The 19,541-nt window shown below is 41.4% G+C and overlaps 2 protein-coding genes across 15 annotated transcripts in view; one reads left to right on the top strand and one right to left on the bottom strand.

Moving 5' to 3' along the window:
• Positions 1 to 19,541, top strand: part of DOCK7 (dedicator of cytokinesis 7) — a 108,489-nt gene that overhangs the window by 36,711 nt on the left and 52,237 nt on the right. For all 14 annotated transcript variants that reach the window (XR_008577986.1, XM_054832975.1, XM_054832973.1 and 11 more), the window contains exons 13-14: positions 2,125 to 2,218; positions 3,755 to 3,917. Coding sequence is in view for 13 of the 14 variants with exons in the window: in XM_054832975.1 (XP_054688950.1) it covers positions 2,125 to 2,218; positions 3,755 to 3,917 (257 nt within the window). In the remaining variant the exon portion in view is untranslated. The remainder of the gene's footprint in view (positions 1 to 2,124; positions 2,219 to 3,754; positions 3,918 to 19,541) is intronic.
• ANGPTL3 (angiopoietin like 3) lies at positions 4,637 to 14,832 on the bottom strand. Its single transcript, XM_054832986.1, has 7 exons — positions 14,253 to 14,832; positions 13,118 to 13,228; positions 12,147 to 12,264; positions 11,279 to 11,392; positions 9,679 to 9,774; positions 7,530 to 7,802; positions 4,637 to 6,165 (listed from the first exon to the last, which is right to left on the bottom strand). Exons 1-7 carry the CDS (start codon positions 14,748 to 14,750, stop codon positions 5,984 to 5,986), a joined length of 1,392 nt encoding a protein of 463 aa, XP_054688961.1. The 5' UTR covers positions 14,751 to 14,832; the 3' UTR covers positions 4,637 to 5,983.

The raw sequence follows: 19,541 nt of genomic DNA, 5'->3' as shown, positions 1-19,541 counted from the left end.
AGCTATCTAATTACGGAGTCGCTTCTTGGACAGAGTGATTTGATCAGTTTAGACCTGAATGATTAATTTGTGATACTTTCAATGCATGGAATATCTGTTCCCTGATCACAGGATATCGCTGAACAGCATGCAGTGGGTTTATTGTATCAGGTGCTTAATTCTGCAGTCGGTTGGTGGATTCTTTCAGTAAGTTTACTGTGAATAATTACATTATGGAATTTGAAATTATTAGCTGATTTAGACTTGAATGATAAAGTGCCATTATGGCATAGTGACCTAACTAACTAATAGAACTGGGTCTCCCCAGAAGATTATCAGTCTATTTTGCTCCAGGTTTTTCTAACGTGCATTGGAAAAATCACTGGTCAACATATTTAGAAAAATGCTCATGGAAGCAAGTTCATCAAAACTGAGGATAACTTCTTTGGGTTAGTAGGTGCCAAAAAGTATTCCAAATATAAGTTGCATAGCCTTTATCATGATGGTCAGTTGACTCCTTTGGTTTTATTGGGTGATAGAGAATCTCGTTGAAACATAAGCAGGCTCAGAACCAGGTTCATCAATGAGATATGAGGTTGGCATCAGTTCCCTGGACACATCCAGGGATGCCTGGGAAAGCAAAGCATTTCACTTCTGGTGCTGCTTTACTGAGTGGCAGTTCTTCTTAGCCAGAGCTTGGGATTTTCCTGAGAAGCAGTAGAAAACATGATTAAATGGAATAAATTTTTAGTTAAGCTTAGAAAATGGTTTCAGTCCATTAATTTTTGCTAAGATTTGCTTAATGCCACATCTGGTTCAGGAAAATTGTTATTTGAATGTCACCTTTGTGTATAAAAAGGGATTTAATAGTGAGCAACCAGATATCTTTTGGACTGATTTCTCAATTATCGGAAATAGAAAAATTCAGGGACTTTTTCCTGATTGTTTTGGTTGCGTGCCATTTTCACTGTGGGTAGCCTTCCAAAGTCTGCTTTTAAATATAGTATGGTAAATAAAGAGAAACGTCATCAAGGGCATAAAGTTATCATGGTGCAACCATATAAGTGGAGGGTGACTTGTGCCTCTGGTGCTCCGTGCTTTCATGAAACTCAGCGTCACTGTAATTGGGCTCTGGGAATGGGATCTCCATGGTCTCAGTGACCCAGAACAGGGCAGGGAGTTTCTTCTATTTGGGGTGTTAGTGAAATCCAGTTCTGTAATGTATTCACCCAAGATGTAGAAAGTAAGAAAAAAAATGTATCACAGCACTGCTAATGCAGCCATTCCACTGACCGTGTTCTGCAGCCCTCTTTGTAACATGCACCAGTTCACTAAATTAGTAATGATTTACAAAAGCATGTATTTATTTACTTTGTCGAGGGTTTTTTCACTCGACAGCTTTGAAACAGCTTGTTTTATTAATTTATCCTTTAAAAATTGCTGAATATTGATTTAAGATTTTAAGTTTCTAATTCTTCTGTATCTTTTATCTTCCCTTCCTTTTCTCCCATTAAGTACAATTAATTGAATACTACCCAGCGTTTTTCTCCTTCCATTTGCTTCTTTTTTTCGTAGTGTGATTTATTACCTTTATTATCAGATATCTTCTGCTTTTGGATAGTTAGAGAGTGGCAGAGTCACATTTTCTAATGAAATTCTGAGCTACTAGAATGTGGCACAAGATGACTGACAACAGATTTCTTCCACTCCCCACCATTTCTTAACATTTCTCCTGAAAAGTAAGACTCTTTTAGACCCATATGAAAGAAAAGGCAGAGGAGAAGGAATGAGGATCACTACCTGAGTGACGGATACTTTTTCAAACTATTATACTTGCTAAAAATTGGATATTTTGGGGAAATTTTTTAACAGCCATTCTCAGTTTTGAAAAAGATAATATTGATGGGGAGAGAAAAGGTTTTCAATGAGAAGTTCCTGCAGCTGTCATGATGATTAATAAGGAAAAAAGGAAGGAAAAAGGATGGAGAAATGAACTGTAATTTAGCATGTTAATCTTAACACCTTGTTCTGTGAAGGTACCTTTTGATATCAGAGGAAAGAGACTATAGTATTAGATGGTTTATTCATTCTCTCACAATCCTGAAGGGTTGTGTGGATAACCATTTTCTTCCCAACGTCCAACAGGAGGGTGACCGCCTGAGCGATGAAGATTTGTACAAGTTCCTTGCTGACATGAGGCGGCCATCATCAGTCTTACGGAGATTGAGACCTATCACAGGTATCGAATGAGATCTTTTTGGTTCACATGTGTTAAGGTATTTGGTTAGTCCTTCCCAGTTGCCAACCAGTTCTTATAAGTAACAAGTCACTGACAGTAATCCCGGGTAGATCACGAGCACTAAAGTTGGCATTTTGGCAGGTTTTTCACTGGTGTGTGTGCACATGCAGCTCCTGTCACACCGAGAGTAGCATCTGTGAGAAGAGGGTGCAAACCCCAAAGGGCTTAACCCAGCGGGGGCTGAGGAACCTCTGTTTTCCTGAGTAAAAGACCTCTCCCTAGCCGAGAGGAGATCTCTCTCCTGGCTCCCATTTGGTTAATAGGAACAGACTCCACCTCTGTTTGAGAAAGGGAAATAAAAACGCTAGCATAGTAGCAGTGAAACATCACTGGTCCCTGACCTGTGCTATTCCTGACAATATTTACTTAACCTGTTCTTAAAAATCTCCAGCGACAGCAATCCTACCGCTTCCTTGGATCCGTCTCTCCTAGCACTCAGCTGTCCTTGTAGTGAGGTTAGGTATTAAGAAAACTTTGCAAAATTATCTTGCTGCAAATTAATCTGATGATGGTCTGTCATGCCCTCGGGGCAGTTATCACAACCTTTCCACTACTTGAATACTATTATTGACTCGTATTCACCTCCGTTTTGTAGCCTAACCAAATCTCAGGGTTTTTCAACCCATTCTCAAAGGTTTTGATTTCAATATTGCCTGTTACTGTCTGCTAGAGTTTCTTTAATCTGTCCATGCTTTTTTTTCAAGCACGGTGCTCTAAGCTGCTCCTCCTAAGACCTCATGCCAGGCAAAGCAGACAAATTTGTCTCCAGTGTCTTACACATGATGCTGCACTAATCTGTCTTAGAATGGTTGTAGCTTTCTTCTGGACATTGGCTTATTGTCACTGCTGTCACCCAGCCCTTTTCTACAGAATTGATCCATGCTGGTTATTTTTTTTTTTTAAATGTTTGTATGTTTGGCTTCTGCTTACTGCAAGTCCTTTGCTCTTTCCTATGTTTCACCTTAGTCATTTGATGTCATTTCTGCTGTCTGCCGAAGTTTTACAATCATTCCAGCCTCAGTGCCACCCACCAACAATAAGTGTGCTGTCAGTTGACTCGCTGAGGAAAATATTCAATAATCTTGGTGAGGATTAGCTTTCAGCAACTCCTGATGTATCATTCTGGTTTGATAGGCAAGATTCCTGATGAGACTTTGAATATTGTTTTTAACAGCAGTTGGGCCTCCCAGTGGCATTATTACGGTATTTCCTCAGCTTGCCCATGCGAATAGCATTTGGGACTTGTTAAGATATATCATCTCTGTTGGTTTTAAGATCTGGTACCCAGTTGCCCTAGATAGCAGTTTGATTCACTGTTGTTTGTTTTTAACAAATCCACATAGGCTGTAATTTATAATTTCTTTATTTATGAAATTAATATATAGGATATTAACCTGAAGAAACAAAGCATGAACATGCTTTTTAAATTTATATTTAATGTCTGCTTATTGTAATAAAACCATTTTCTTCTTACAGCTCAATTAAAGATAGACATATCTCCAGCTCCAGAGAATCCCCATTACTGTCTAACTCCAGAGTTGCTGCAAGTCAAACTTTACCCAGACAGCAGAGTTAGACCTACAAGAGAAATCCTGGAGTTTCCTGCCAGGGATGTCTACGTTCCAAATACCACATACAGGTTAGAGTTTTGAAATACGTTTCACGTTTTTGGGACCTGAGAGTGGCAAATCCAGAAATTCCTACCTTATCATCTGGTTTGTTGCAAAACTTGCTGTATCAGTAGATCTGCTGTGCCAGAGGCACAAAAAGGGTCCAGATTGACGCAGCAGAAAATACACAAATGGGAAGGGACAAACGTTCCTGTTCACAGCCAAGTTTTATGCAAATATGAGAGAAGTTTCTCCATTTCCCAAAATTCACAGTGAAATTTAGTTGAATTCTTTTCAGTTTTATGGAGGTTTTTTCTTTGTGTGCTAAAGTCATCATTCTCTTACTGTTTCTATTACTTTCTGACACTTTCAGTGACTTTTTTTCTTTAAAGTGGGGGATAAAAATGAAGAAAACGTGTAATCCCTTCGTTCATATTTCCATTTTGATTTAAAAGCAATTTCTTTGTTTACAATGCTTGAAAAAAATCTTCTGAAGATCTGGAAGATAAGAAATTTTTCCAAAGTATCTTGGAAACCAATAACCTTTCTATAACTAAGCCCAGGCAGGAAGCAGATTGTTCACAGTATCTTTGAGGACGTTACACCTCTGAGTGGAATTGCCTTCTTCAGTTGAGTAATTTCACCAACTCACTCACCAAATCAGTTATTTCTTGTTGTAAAAGAGGAATACAAACTAGGATTTTATAAACCAAATCTTACAAGAAAGAGTTCAGTCAAGTTCCATATCTCATGTCTTTAAAAAAGTTTTATTTATTTATTTTTAGAGGTTGGACAGGTAATTAAACATTACAATACACCAGTACAAATAAGCAGCACCGTGTGATCTCTTCTTTGTAATAAATCCATGAGGAGTTAAAGTATTTTTGCAATTTCTCTGTAATTAGCACATTCTGTTCACAATGGTTTCACTCTGACAAATCGCTATTTAAAAATATTTTCTGTATGGTTGCAAATGTTGAGATAAAAGAATCCATACTGTACAAAGGTTAGATAAGATATACAAGTCAATATGACTCAATGTAACTGCAGAATTGGGGTCTTTGTCAGTCAACGCTTCCACAGCCGGCCGCCCACAAGCACGTCAATAGTCCTTCTGCCTCACAGTATTCTGCAGCTGAAGTTAAACAAAGGTGGATGTGTTCTCAGGAGCAGGACCAACACTGTCACGGAGGTTGTGCCTGTGGGATTTGTTGGTTGGTACCGCTGACTCCATTGGAGTTGCCTCCCACGGGCAACTGTTCTCTATTTGAAAGGTGTTCGTCATGTGCTCACTTGGTCTTTCATTTAATTTCTTAGCTGTACTAAAAGGTCACAAAGGGATGGCTCTGAATCCATTTCAAATGAGAAGAAAAGATCTCTCATTTATTTCAGTAAGCTTTGAAGCTTAGCTCTTAACTTTCAGTAAGAAAGCGGAGCTCTGAAGTTGTTCTTCAAAGTGCAGTATCTAAAAGATAGGTCTGTGCTGTGGCTTACTTGACGTGTGCGTACACATCTATAGCTGCATGAGGACAGTGCTTCAGCGAAGATTAGCCTGAGCTACACTGCTGAAAATGTGTCTGGAAATACACAGAACCCTAAAATGGGGAATTGCCCTTCTCTCATTTGCTCATAGACACATTCCCCAACAATAGCATGAACCAAATATCAAATTAGGTACTTAACAAAACAATTTTTTTCCCCCTATAGATTAATACCTAAATGTCTTCTGTAGCATTTTGCCAGCCCTTTGTTTACTTAAACACGTTTTGTGTTCCTTACTACACAGCCCAGAAGCGAATGCAACAGCCCGAAAACCCATTCCTCCAACCAGTATTACCTAATACGCGAATAGGTGGTTGATTCTTAGGCATTAGAGTTTCATCCTGGGAGCTAAAAGCTCCACGAAAGTTACAGCACATTGACGCTGGGGCCAGGGCGAATGAGAATACTCACCAAACATCGCAAATGCCTCAGGTTTATGTATTGGAGAATACATTATACAGTGCATGGATTTAGACATGCATCTGTTACTAAACATAACATGAACTTCTTTGATGTTGTAATGTTCAGAATTAAAATGCATCAGGTTGAGCACTCAGTCAAAACTTTTTAAATCTGTTGGGTGGATCATTATTTTGGTTGACTTGAGCAAGTAGTATCTTCCTTTCTTAGGCTTCCAGTATAAGCCTTTTCTTCTGTCTAGTCTTCCTCTTGACCTTGGTGTGACGTATTTCCCATTAAGATTGGTTTCCTCACATTCACTGTGCCACCAGCCTCCTAAGGAAAAATATTGTAATGTCCGTTACTGTCAGTTGTACCCTAGCATTTCGTGCTCACTTTCCGAGTAGACAGCTCCCGTTTGCAACATAAATCTTCTTTAGACCAGCAAAAGTGACTATTACCCAGTATACCCAAATGAAATGGTGCTTGTACGTATACTCGCTTACACTTGGAAGCTGAGGGCCAATGCAAAGAAGTTGTGCTCCCCATTACTGTCTGCTTCACATAAAAGTAGTGGTGCATAGAAAACTGCGCACACAAATGCTGCCACTGAATGGGGACGCTTAAGAAGTTAGCTCCACACTTTCATGTTTCCCGTGACCCTCTACAACTGACTCTCTGATTTGCTCTTTCTGATATTTTTCTCAGGTATAAATAGTTAAATCTCGGCATCTACAGGAGGCTGAAAAGCCTTTAGTAAAGAAATTATCTTTTTTATTGGCTGGTGTCCTTAACCACAAGCTTAAATTGTAAGCCCAGTTCTGCTTGCAAAGGACTGGCAGTGACTCTGTGCTAAAAATGAAAGTTTAGTACTTTGGAAGTCATTGGCCATCTGCTTTATGGTCATTAGAGCTGAGTAACGCTGTCAGTCCTGTTTTCAGACATTAACAATTTTCAAGCCTAGAATGATGTACAAAATGTTTGTTGCATGAAGCAGGCATCCAGGGGAGCAGTTCTGTATCTTGTGGTTTAATCATTAATTGCTTTTTCAATTGTTTACTTTTTGCTGTAAACTGGCAAAACATAATAGCTTCATAAAATCAAAGAATTAGGAATCTTTTAACTAAATTATCTTTAAGGAGAAATATGTCTTCAGCCTTGCATCTCTCCTGCTCTTTTGAGAGTGATTATAGCATGTATAGTTCACAAACAGCTAAAATCTGCCTTCGAATGGAAGATCACCATCATTCTTAACTTGTAGTTTGTAGTCAAAATGGAGTTAAGAGTCAATTTGTCTTCTATTTTTTTTGTAAGGAGGGATTAAACAATCTGACCTTGGGCTGCCCCACTGGAGCAGGCATCAGAGGAAGAACTGCCCTTTATTTCATAGCTCAGAATCTCATCCTGGGGTTTTATTTCAGCCTGCGCTGCCAGTTCTGTTTCTGATGTTGGTCATTTGCACAGCCTCACTCTGCTTTAGTTTTACCTATCTATAAAACAGAAAGATGGTGGCTCGTTGTTGTAGCACCCTGTTACCTGCCAACAAAAAACATCTTCTGCCCTCTCCTGCAAGGAGAAAGATGCTGCTACCCTCTGTTCTCTGTAGCTAAACCCAGGCTAGTATCAGTAACTACCCACTAAAGCATACCACCATCCTTTGTGTAACAAACTCCCACATTATATACCCGCCATACTGATACCTAGGTAGTTTTCTGGACAGTTGAAGTCGTTTATTATGTCCATGTCACGGTCTGCAGTTGAGAACTTCAGTTCCGTCTGCTCTGGTAGTGCGTTGGGGATGCTTCCGGAGACCCGTGAAAGCTGGAGAGTGTAGTCTGTTTCCGGGCCTCCCAAGCTGAACGCATACTCAACGTAACGTTGATTATCTCTCCAGTCCTGCAGCTCAATCCGTAAGATGTAGTCCCCTTGTTTAGTAATGGAATAGGTCTTGTTCAGGCCAAGCCAGAATTCCTCTGCAAAGTCATAGTAAATGATAGATGCTGTTAATATGGAACTAGGCATGAGCACACCTACCATGTTTTTCAGATCTCTAACCCATACCTCAGATAGCTCATTCACCTTTAAAATACCAGTATTTGAAAATATGGGTTCAAATAAGCTGCACAATGTCAGAATCAAGAGATGTCAGAGGTGAGCATTAGGGGACAGAAGTCACCGGGCAGAGAGTTAGTGGGGAAGCGGTTATGTGATAAACTTCCCCTAAAAGCTCGTATCGCTCACACTGCTGTTGAATTTGTTTTTACAGATAACCTGCGGGTAGTATGTGTGAAAATATAGTATTTAAAAGGATTTATTCATTGCTTTAATTAAATCAATAATATGAGTCTTGGGGACTGTTGATCTTTTCAGAGGTCTCTTGCTACATTCTTTTTGTTTACCTCTTCTTAATTGCACACTGGTGATCAATAAAAGCAAGAGATATAAATGAACTGGAGCTTCTCTCTTAACTTTCCCACCTCTTCTGCAACTCTGAGAGGGAGCTCAAGGCATTTAAAACAGGCATAATTGGAACTGTGTGACAAATGAAGCAAATGACATACATAAAACCTAATTGCAATTGTTGTATTTTTTAAGGAAAGAGCTGCAGAACTAAACTGAGGTTTCAATACCCTTGTGTACAAAGTGAATTTAACTTGAGCGTTTTTCTTTTGCTAGAATTCTTGATAATTAGTTTAATTAGTTTCATAAATTATGTTCATTAAGTAGCTTATTATCAGTGCTTCTGGTATCAGTGCACAGTAGAAACTGCCACATGTAGAAATAGTGTAGCTCAATGTGAGTGCCGTACATGCAGGTGGCATTTAAAGCACTGGAAGACAAGATGGTTGAGGAAAATACTCCCACGATTTACACGTAAGGAGCAGTAGCCTGTTATATTTTATCACCTTAGAATATCCAGCACAGAACTGAGTAGGACATAGCGGAGAGCGATGCGATCCTCTGAAATATCTGACACTGAAAAGATGTGGCTTCACGTTGGGTTAGTATCTGGGGGGTTGGAGACCAATCAAGGAGCAACTATAGCATTCAATATGATCAGACAAACTATGCAGGTAGAAGTCTACCTCAGTTGTGAGCTACTGTCCCAAAATGCGGGAAAGGTTGAGTTACAACAGCTCTTTATTGTAAAAGAGGTGGAAGTAAGTCAATATTGCTGCCCACATTGGGGAGGTTTTGATCTGTGCTGTGCCTAGCAAGTCAAAATGTTTTCTAAACAAAAGTAAACTCATCTCACTGTACAAGACAAATAGGGAAAATGTTCTGAGCGAGGAGGCTGTTGGGCAGCACTCGGTGCTGCAAATTCTGTGGAGTTGATGATTAACAGAGGAACATGGGTGTTTCCTCACCCTACCCAGCCATGGAGGGGATTGGCCACTGCATGGAGAAGCCGGGGATGTTTGTGCAGGGGAGCACACGCAGCCTCGGGCTCTCGTGGGGTTGGAAAAAGTGGTGGGGCGGTTTGAAGGGAAACAGGATTGCAGAAGGTTTGAAAGTAAGTAATGACGGCAACTTGGGGAGGTTTTCCGTTTGTGTATATTTTAAAGGCTTTGGGAGGTGCTTTTATAAATAGTAAAATCTCGATAATTAAAATAGCATTTAAGCATTCTGGCCTTGATTCAGTTTCTAACCACACATTCGAAGGTGTGTCTGAGAATTTTACTGAGTCGTGTTTTCTGTTAAGCACGTTCTGGTGTTCTACTAATTAGGTAAGCTGTTGAGATTTGATTGCAGGTTTTGTCTGCTCTCATGTAAACACCTTTCAGTAAGAAGATTCAGCTTCTCAAATCGACTGATACAAAGAAAAGACAGAAAAAAAGGCATTTTTACCATTGAGGTCACCAAAACCATTTGTATAGGCATCCCAGGTTTGGTTGAAATCTAGTGATCCATCCACTCTGTTCTGGATTACAGTCCAGGAACTGCCTGCAAAGGCGAAAGGGAAATAAGTCACAAGCGTGGCTTAAGTGTTTAAAGCACTAGAGAGAAGATGGGACGTAGCTGAGACCATGAGCTGCTGACCTACAGACTGCACTGCTGTGGCTGCCCTTAGGTGAGATCACTCTTTACCACGGTGAAGAAGAAAATGGGTTTGCATTGAAGGTGGCTCCATACAAATCCCCCTTACTCTTCATTTTACAGCAGCCCCAAGTGCACGTGTACTGAGCTGTAAAGCCTCTCGGTTCTACACAGAGCAGATTCTCGACTCATCTTGGCCTTGGCCTTGAACATTTCTTGGACATTTGGAGGTAGAAAGAGTTAGCCCGAATCTTCATGAAAGAAATTCAAGTGAGTGCAGCTGAACAGAACGCAGGGCTGTTTGAGTGTCCTCTGCCACACTTGCGGTGACTTGGCTCGCTGGACTTACTTTGTAAAGCTGCCTTAACTGGGTTTCATTTGTTTATGAGGGCTGAGAAACACAAACATCGAGAAAATGATAAACAAGAGATATGAAACGTTCCAGACGTTTGATCAGATTGTCAGACTCCCTCTACTGATAGTGCTCGCCTGCTGGGAACGCAACTCCACAGCAGGTATGAAGTGCTGGAGGCTGTGTCCACGCCAGGGCTGCCAGGGGGGTCTTTCTCCTGACCAGGTCATGACAACCTCATTTTACCAGTTGCAACAAATGTCAGCAAAGGAGTTTTTTGCACAGGGCAACCTCATGCCGTTCTGTTTACACATCCAAACAAATGACACGGCCCTGCCATGTTTGCATCAGCGTGTTCCCGGGCTCTCCAGGTAACCGTGGCAAAGGGACCGTGCGGGGAAGCTGGGCAGGACACGCACAGAGCAGCACTGCAGGATGCTGCCGTGCAGGGTGAAAAAAACAGGGAACAGTGAACTGGCCAAACAAACAAAGGGGTTTCTCACAAAGACGGAGCTTGGGTAGGTGCTGTGCCTCCTGGTCCATGACAATTCTGGACCTATATGATACATAGCTACTGACTCGCCCAAATATGTTACAGGAATCCTGTCTCACGGACTCACCGCTTTGGGTTAGTTTGGTATATCTAAGTCTCAAGCCATAACCCTTGTTAATGAAACAAAATTTTACTAAGGTATTTACTATTTAGTGTTTGTTTTTATTTGGAAAAGCTATTAATGGCTGCGATATAATGGCATTTACAATTGCCATTTTCATTATCTATAGCTAAAAGGGCTTAGGTTTTTAATATACTTAATTTATGTCACATGATTGAAAGTCCTTTCCTTGTTATAAACAAGAGGTGAGTAAAGAATGAAAGCAGTAAGTAGGCTTCAGGATATGGGAAGCCTGAGTTCAGAGCACAGACAGGACAGTAAGAGAAGTCAAGAGGACACATAAATCGTGGTAAGTTTTTGTGTACTTTGGGATGAGACACAGTTTTTTGGCTTATAAGAAACTACTTATGTGAAAATTAGACTGTTGCTAGCAGAGCTGTCTTACCGAATTTCATTTCACAGTAGACATCGAAGGCTTCTGAACCGTTGGGCTTAATAGTGTAAATGCCACTGGCCCGCGTGCCACTGTTGTAAAGAGCAGTGCAGTCAGGAGCGGCACCTAGGAGAGCAAACAGCAATTACAAATCCTGCCTTGGATGTGGTGAGTTTTAATCCAGCCTTGTAACTTGAATTTCTATATGGGATAGAGCCAAAAAAACCCCCTAGAACAATCTCTTTGGTAATTTTATTTTACAATAAATGTCGTGAAATGGACAAACTGCTTGGGTTTGGTAGTACAGCTGCCCAGTTGTACGTAGGTTGGACTGCCTATATTTTTTTAAGTTAGGCAAGGTTTCAATTTAGATAATTTTGGAAAGTTTGTAAGGCCTAAGACTAGACTCTGGCAAATGGACTTTCCTACCCTTTGTAAAGTTCCCAATAAATACCATTCCCATTGCTGCAGTTCAGAAACGCCTCTCAGCTTCAAATAAAGCTCTTCCAAATATTGGAATTAGCTGGCGTGAAGTAAATTAGTCCTGTGTTCATACTTTCCCGGACAGGCATCGGCAGCGCCAGAAGTGTCAGGAAAAGGATGGTCACAGCACGTGTTACAAGGGGTGAATGGAGGCTGGAGGTTGAGGACAGGAGTACTGCGTTATTGAACGTTGTTTCTGTATGTCACCGCGCAGACAAGTACACGTGTAGCAGGGCTAAGTAGATGATGACACGAAATTTAGCTCCTTCCCGCAGCGCTGTAATTAACATGAGAACCTTTTGCTTTTAGTCTTTGTTAAAAACCAACGCAAAACTTTCACAGAGAATACTGTGGACGCAACGTGTCGTGTAGTCACTTCTAAGAGATAAGGTCTCACCGTCAGGTTGGTGTGTTACAGCTGTGGCGTTGCGCACAGGAAAAGGGACGGCCTCTGGTTCCGTTTGCTCCCCCGTGAAGGAGTTCTCTGCGAGTTCCTGGAGCTCTATGTGGTTTAGCTGAAAGAACCGTAATTACAGGCTGTTAATTTCCCAAGGCTCTGAAATGATGAGATTCATGTATCAAGCCGAACAATGTCATGCAGAGAATAATTTTGCTTGTGAATGTAATCCTTTAGAATACCCAATTTACAACATAAAAATAACTCCAGAACCACGCTGGTGGATTTCAGTTGCCTGAATGTCAGCTGTGCCGCTGCTCAAACAAGGTAGGATTCATGAGGCGAGTAAATGACCCGTTCTCATGAGGTTCACCTTAATGGGCAAACAGATTTAACTTATTTCCTCAGGTGACATCACTTAGACAAATAATACCAACATCTAAAGAGCTCAGAACCCACAGTTCCTTAGGCTGAAATGCATTTTCCTTTTATAGCCTCCTCTTAGGAATAAATTAAATATGAGCATGTCAGTTATACCCAGCGTTACGGTGACACATGTTGAACTGCAGAACATGGTTCCCTATTGGAGTGAATATTGGAGAAGAAAAAGGAGGTAGAAAGTAATGATACTTAGAAGACCAATGGTAGAACAATAATATGATAGATAATAAGAGAAAAAAAAAAGAAAATTAGCAGTCAGAAAATACAGCAGCCTGGTGTTGATAGACAGCATTTCAAAGCTGTGTTCTTGGTCGTTGTGTGCCCTGGCCGTAGCCCCCTGCCTGGCAGCACAGCAGTCTCTCACTCAAAAAGTTACCCGTTTGCGGTCAAAATTGTTTGTACCCTCCTCTACACCCCCATACTGTGAACAAGAGGGATTGCTGACCCAAATGAATGGTTGGGCCACTGACTCCTCCATTGTTACGGGAGATGACAAATTCTGAAAAGAGAAATGGCGATGGGTGCCGTACCTTGTCCTCCAGCTCCATTATTTGATTGTGCTGTCTGTCGAGTTGCACATGCTGGTCCTCTACGATTTTGAGAAGTTGCTTGATGTGGTTGTCCTGCTGCTCCACGAAAGCCTGAGGACAGGAAGGGAGGGAGGAGGGCTGTGGTTAGAAGCAGCACACCTTCGCCGTGGCACTGCCCCCATAACTCTTGCAATGGGGCCAGTTTTGAGAGACACAAACCATTTAACATGGCCTTTCCTTTTCCAAAGGCTTGCCTGCTTTGCTTTTGAAGGGGCGGATCTCTTTGCCTCTGAAGTGAACACCCATTATTTTTTGAGAGAAACTACTGGCAGCTTTGTAGACCTTTCCTGTTGTTGCTATTTTCCTTCCATTTTCGCTTCCAGAACAATTATGTTCTGTGAAGTTGGCCCTTGATTCAAACTAGATGTATGCCACTGATCAAAAAAGCATTTTTCCTAGCATTTAGGGTAGTAGCTTGGGATTTGGGAGATCTGGAATCATCTTTCTGCTTTGACACAAACATCCAGTATTTTCTCACACAAAAAGTGCTTAGCCTTTTTGTGTTTCTGCAAAATACAGTTAATACTTCCTTTTGCATAGGAAACCTTATACCCACCTAAATACTTGCATGTATTGACATTAAGTCTATTAACACTTGCAAGGTTCTTTGGTTCTGAAGATCATATAGGTACTATAGATGTTCCTCTTTAAAGGTTTTCCTGGGTTTATACTGAGCAGGCAGTTCCTAGTGCATTGATTTATAATGACATGATGACACATAAACCTATGGGCTTGGTAATCACATCATTTTCCTGATTGCAAAAATTTTTCATCATTGTTATTACAGAATTTCTTAAAATAGATTTGAAAAAAAAATACTGAAAAATATACAAAGCCTTATAATTTCACAATTTTCTCACTGATATCACTGGGGAATTTTACTGCAAAATAAGCAATATGTCAGATTAAGACACTGATTCTTTTAAGATTATCACAGTGATTTATTTCTTAAAATACACAGTGGTAGTACAGTGAAGAGGAAGGGAAAACATGAACTTCTATTGCATAACTACCGATAACAGCATTACAATTTACTTTGGCTTTGTGTGTCAGGGGCTTTCACAAGCCTACTTACTTTGAGTGAAGAAATTTCTTTTGTCTCTTGCGTGGAAGGCTGGATAATGGCCAGTTTAGTGACTTTGTCTTCCAGTCCCCATACTTTCTCTTGCAGCTGGATTTTGTTTTGTATGAGGTCTTCAATCTTGGAATTCATCTCCTGTGAGAGATTCTTTATCTCTTCATTGTTGATTTGCAGTCTGGCCGTAGTTTGTCTGAGCTGTTCTTCTTCTTCTTTGATTTCACTAGTTTGCAGTGAGAGCTCATAAAAAGACCTATCAAAAATGTAAAGTTTTTGAAAGATGTCATTCATCTGCCCCTTTGTCTTATGGACGAAGTCTTTAAGACCGTGCCCAAGCTGGAGGAGTCCATTGGCTAAGATCCGTACATCATCTAACATGGCAAATCTTGATTTTGTCTCGGGAGGTGCAGCAGCATCAAAGAAGGAATAATCCTTCTCAGCTTTAGCTGAAAGAGCAAGCGGGGCAAGGAATAGAAAGACTAGAATGATTTTCATGTTTTCTGCTCCTGATGCTCTTTGGTTGTTCAGGATGCAGAGACTTTTTCTACTAGTAGTTTTTGCTGTGCGACTGTTCTGCGTTGAAGAATTTGTTCTATTTATACTCCTCTTCATTTTAGAAGAGGCAGACCAATGAGTTGATCATTAAACTGTGTGTGCTTGAACGAATGTAACCCCTCTTGAATGTAGGTTGATACCCGGGAAGATAAAACTGAGAGCGGGCATGTTGCTGATTAAACTGGTTCTGAACTTTTCCATCTGCCAGACCTTCTGTTATAAAATGCTATTAATGACATAGTGTTTTTCACACAACTCTTTTTAATAGATTAATTTTGGGTCAAAATCTTGATAAGGGCCTAAATTACTTCTTGTTTGTGTTGTGTGGTTCCCTTTATTGCCTCGGGAGTATAAAAGGGTTTACCGTACTTAAGAGCACTGGACGCTGTATTTCAGGTTGTGCAGCTCCTTGATAAGCTGTGGAAGGGCAAAATATTCCCAGATGATTCACACAACTTGATTCTCATCTCGTACCATTTTCTGATGTAACTCATTGTGCCGCAGTGGATTTACTTGTCATCTAGTTCAGATTAAGTGAGAAAGAGGGAATTGGGTCCAGAGATTGCCTGGATGTGATTCTACTATGTTAAGGTTTGTGCAGTAATTTACACCATATAAAACTTATTTTTTAAGAGCTGCTTTCCAGAGGTAGGTGAGTTAAATAACACCTCGCTTACATTTCTTGCCTTACCATTCTTCTTACTGTTTAAGATTCACACGACATAAAGCATGCCTACAAGTACTCTGAAATAAATGTCCTGTTCTGCAGTGGGTCTCTGCATGGAAGCGTGTATGTTTTTTGAGTAGTATTGCAGAGTGAATGAAAGGTATTCTTCTTTCTGGAATCACTCATAGCAATCCAAGAAATCAGTCCATGCATAATATAGGCTGTACTTCCGCGGGTTTTCAGGTTTTTGCTAGATTCTTTTATGTTTAGTAATTTTTCCCCTGGACTTTTTGTTGTTGTTGTTCATGTACATATGCACGTATGATACGAAGCATCAATAGGAAAATTATTTTTAAAATGAAGTTATCTCATACGTTGAACTTCCTCTGTGATGAAGGGTTGATAATGTGCAGGTACCCTCCCCACCCATAATTAAATAACGTGAAAGTATTTTAGCTCTTCAGTTAATTGGTGAGGAATATTTTGTACCAGTATGGTTTGGATCAGGCTTACTGCAGTATCTGCGCAAAGTATAGAAAAACAGCAGGAACATGTAGATCATCAGGCCTGGCACTGGGGAGAATGGGGATTCATTCACAGAGAATCTGCTGGTATAGAGTGGAAGCAAATGTACAAATTATCTTTAAATACAAAAAATAATCAGTATTCCATCCCAGGAAGCAGCGCAGCATTTTCATAACTCAAAAGTGCAGTTCTGTCCCATAAAAAACAACCCAGTAATTTCTGGTCTTGCAAGGTTTCCAGCTGCAGCAGACAGTCTTGAAGGTCTTCATGCTCATCCACTGATATGTGTGAATTCACAGCATCATAAAGGGCTGTGACCAGTCAGGAATTGTCTCTCAAGCATACTTTTAAAACACTTGAGCAAAGAAGCAAAGTCATGATTTAAAAATCCCTGAACACTGAGAATTTTGAGGATTTTGGCCTGAACTCTCAGCTCTGGTTGCATTATGCAAAGAGTTGGGGAACAGGAGGGCAAGGACAGCTCTGGGCTCTGGCGTGTAGTGCTGCCAAGGATCAGAGCAGCCTTTGCTTCATTGGAATTGCAGCTTGTTGTTAACAGACTCTTCAGCTGCATTAGCTGGAGAATCCTTTTGCCTTTCAGGATTGACTGAAGAGCTGCGGAGAGACCTGAGATAGTGCAGGCCCATGCAGATACCGCAGTGCTCACTGGAAATGTGCATGTGGAAGATTGCAGAAAGAATGGCTTTTACCAATTAAATGCCTGTCTGGTTCTCTGCTGACAACCCTTGTAAAGCAACAGTTAGCTGGGCCTGGCCAGCTGAGACAGGGCTGTATTGGCTCACTGTTGGCAGATGTAACACATCATGGAGAAGAGTTATTTGTTTAATTACTCATTTGAGCCTGGAAGGCTATAGACAAGTGAGGAATTGGGTTATGGGCCATTCATTATAGCTCCTGTACGTCCATTCGCTTGCTGACAGTTTATTTTGCACTGAATATTTGGTGTATTGATGAAAATATGATGTCCTCTTCGTTTCTAAAGTAGCACAAGTCACTCCTTGGAGACTGGTTGAACACATTCAGGATGTAAACAGGCAGCCAAGGGGTGAGCAAACTACTAAGACTTCTTGCTGCGTCACAGTGCTCATGCCACTCACAGAGCTGTAGGTGAGCAGTGGAAGCAAAGTTGTTTTGAGCAGAGAAATGAGAGGGAGTTGGGACTGAGGAGAAGGACTTGGGGGTGCTGGTGGACAAGAAGCTCAACATGGCCCAGCAATGTGTGCTTGCAGCCCAGAAAGCCAACCGTGTCCTGGGCTGCAACAAATGCAGCATGACTGGCAGGTCAAGGGAGGGGATTCTGCCCCTCTACTCTGCTCTGGTGAGACCCCCCCTGCAGTGCTGCGTCCAGCTCGGGGGTCCTCAGGACAAGAAGGACATGGAGCTGTTGGAGTGAGTCCAGAGGAGGCCATGGAGATGATCCAAGGGCTGGAGCACCTCTGCTATGGAGCCAGGCTGAGAGAGTTGGGGTTGTTCAGCCTGGAGAAGAGAAGGCTGCGGGGAGACCTTAGAGCCCCTTCCAGTCCCTGCAGGGGCTCCAGGAAAGCTGGAGAGGGGCTGGTGCCAAGGGCAGGGAGTGACAGGCCAAGGGGAACGGCCTGAAGCTGCAGGAGGGGAGATGGAGATGTGAGGCAGAAATCGTTCCCTGTGAGGGTGCTGAGGCCCTGGCACAGGTTGCCCAGAGAAGCTGTGGCTGCCCCTGGCTCCCTGGCAGTGTTGAAGGGCTTTGGGCAACCTGGGCTAGTTGCCTATGGCAGGGGGTTGGAGCTGGATGGGCTTCGAGGTCCTTTCCAACCCAAACCAGTCTGATTGTATGAATCTATGATTCTATGACTCTGCGTTTGTTTCTTTGATGCTCAGAGATACAGCAGTCCACAACCCAGGACCACTGGTGGCTGCACCGGAGCTTCTTGCAGGTTGAAAGTTATACATGTACTTGGATGGGTTGTTCTGCGTTGGGAGTTTAGATTCAGGTTGTTACGATTGGTGCTGCTTATTCAACGGATAGGTATTACATTGGCTTCGGCCAGTGGGGAGTCTGCTGTATTCCTAAAGCAGGCACTTCTCAGAGGTATTGAAGTTGGGCTGGGTAGGTGTGTCGTCGGTCGGAGCAAAGTAAAAATATTCTACTGATGCAGATGGGAAGCTCAGTCTATGTAGAGACGCAGAATTGAACAGGGACTTTTGCTAAAATGAAACACTGTTTAATCTTTCTGCTTCTGCCTTTTTATTGGAACTGTATTTTAACTCCACATGTAAAAGTCTCGTAAGTAGGGCTCCAATGATAATAATTATTTTCATTGTGATAATGAGTGTTTATCTTGATTAATTCTCTGATCTGCATGGCATAGGGCTTTATTCCAGAGATCTGGCTTTGACAAGGTTGATTGCTTTCACAAGAGACGTCTATGAGGAAGGTGCTAGTCTATGAGAAGCTGTTCAGTGGAGGGCTATCATGCCCTATTAAAATCTGCACTTTTTCAGATTAGTTTCTAAACAAACTCATCAAATCAGTATTTACTCAACCCTACTAAAAATCTGGTAGAAAAAGTGTTAGCACAATCAGGGTTATTCATGGGACAGTGATCATCAGCCTAGAGGTTTGCATTGAGTCATCATTCCTGCAGCATTTTTTTATTTGGTAATATCAACGGAAATGTATGAAGAGCTGTTCAAATGACTTAAGAAAAAAAAAAGCATGTGCAGGATCTGGACAGCACTTACAGCACTTCTGTTGTATCTTTGGGGGAAGTTGTAAGGGTTCTTAACACTTTAACTCTGAAATGTTTGATAGTTTTTGCTTTGAATGGTAGACCAAGACACGTAATACCTGATAACCCTATTAAACAGTTCCAGTGTTTAACAGAGTGCGATAAGCATGTGCTTCTGAAGGATTTGTATTTTCTGGAGGGAAACTATTGGAGTTTCACTTGCGTAGATGAAATTTAGGCATGGTTTTTACCTGGGCCTGACACCGCTCTGTAATAGGGAACGAAGTCCAGCCTCTGGCATCTGACACAGGGATTTTTGGACTGCAAAACTTAAAGAACTGGTTGTGAAATCAAGAAAAAAAAAAAAAGTATAGACTTTCTGCCATCCATTTCAAAGTACTTGAGTGACTTTGGTTTTAAAGGGTTTCAAATGAATCATTTTCTGTTGTTTTAGCTATTTCTCAGTCACCAGAAGTCTTTCTCAGTTTTGTTTTAGTTTTGAATTCTCCCAAGCTCCATCACCCCCAAAGATCTTTATTCTTGGCCTGATCTTCAGAAAAACATAGGAATTTACTCAAAAAAAATAGCAATAACAGACATTTTACGAGGTTTCTGCAGCTTGAGAAGTTCCTGCCTGTCGCTGTGCCTGTTCCTGTGCTGCAGTTGCAGCTCAGCCGACGCGTGGTAACTCGGCAAGCTACGGGAGCTTGCTTGTGCCGGGATGCTGCTCAGGCATGACACTACCCTTTAGAAAGGTTTGTTTTCCAAATGGGAAAGGCAGTCAAAATGCTCCGATGTCAAATATTAAAA

This window comes from Grus americana, chromosome 8 (genome assembly GCF_028858705.1).
Source record: "Grus americana isolate bGruAme1 chromosome 8, bGruAme1.mat, whole genome shotgun sequence".
Taxonomy (NCBI): domain Eukaryota; kingdom Metazoa; phylum Chordata; class Aves; order Gruiformes; family Gruidae; genus Grus; species Grus americana.
Note: the sequence above shows the minus strand (reverse complement) of the source record. Positions and strands in the feature narration are given on the sequence as shown.

What these genes read in the sequence shown, in the direction of transcription:
- ANGPTL3 (XM_054832986.1), bottom strand. Translation starts at nt 14,750, where the DNA reads ATGAAAATCATTCTAGTCTTTCTATTCCTTGCCCCGCTTGCTCTTTCA. An exon ending in TAATGGAGCTGGAGGACAAG is followed by an intron (nt 12,265 to 13,117) that starts GTACGGCACCCA and finishes CGGTTCTTTCAG; the next exon opens with CTAAACCACATAGAGCTCCA. An exon ending in CTGTCCAGAAAACTACCTAG is followed by an intron (nt 6,166 to 7,529) that starts GTATCAGTATGG and finishes ATTTTTCCTTAG; the next exon opens with GAGGCTGGTGGCACAGTGAA.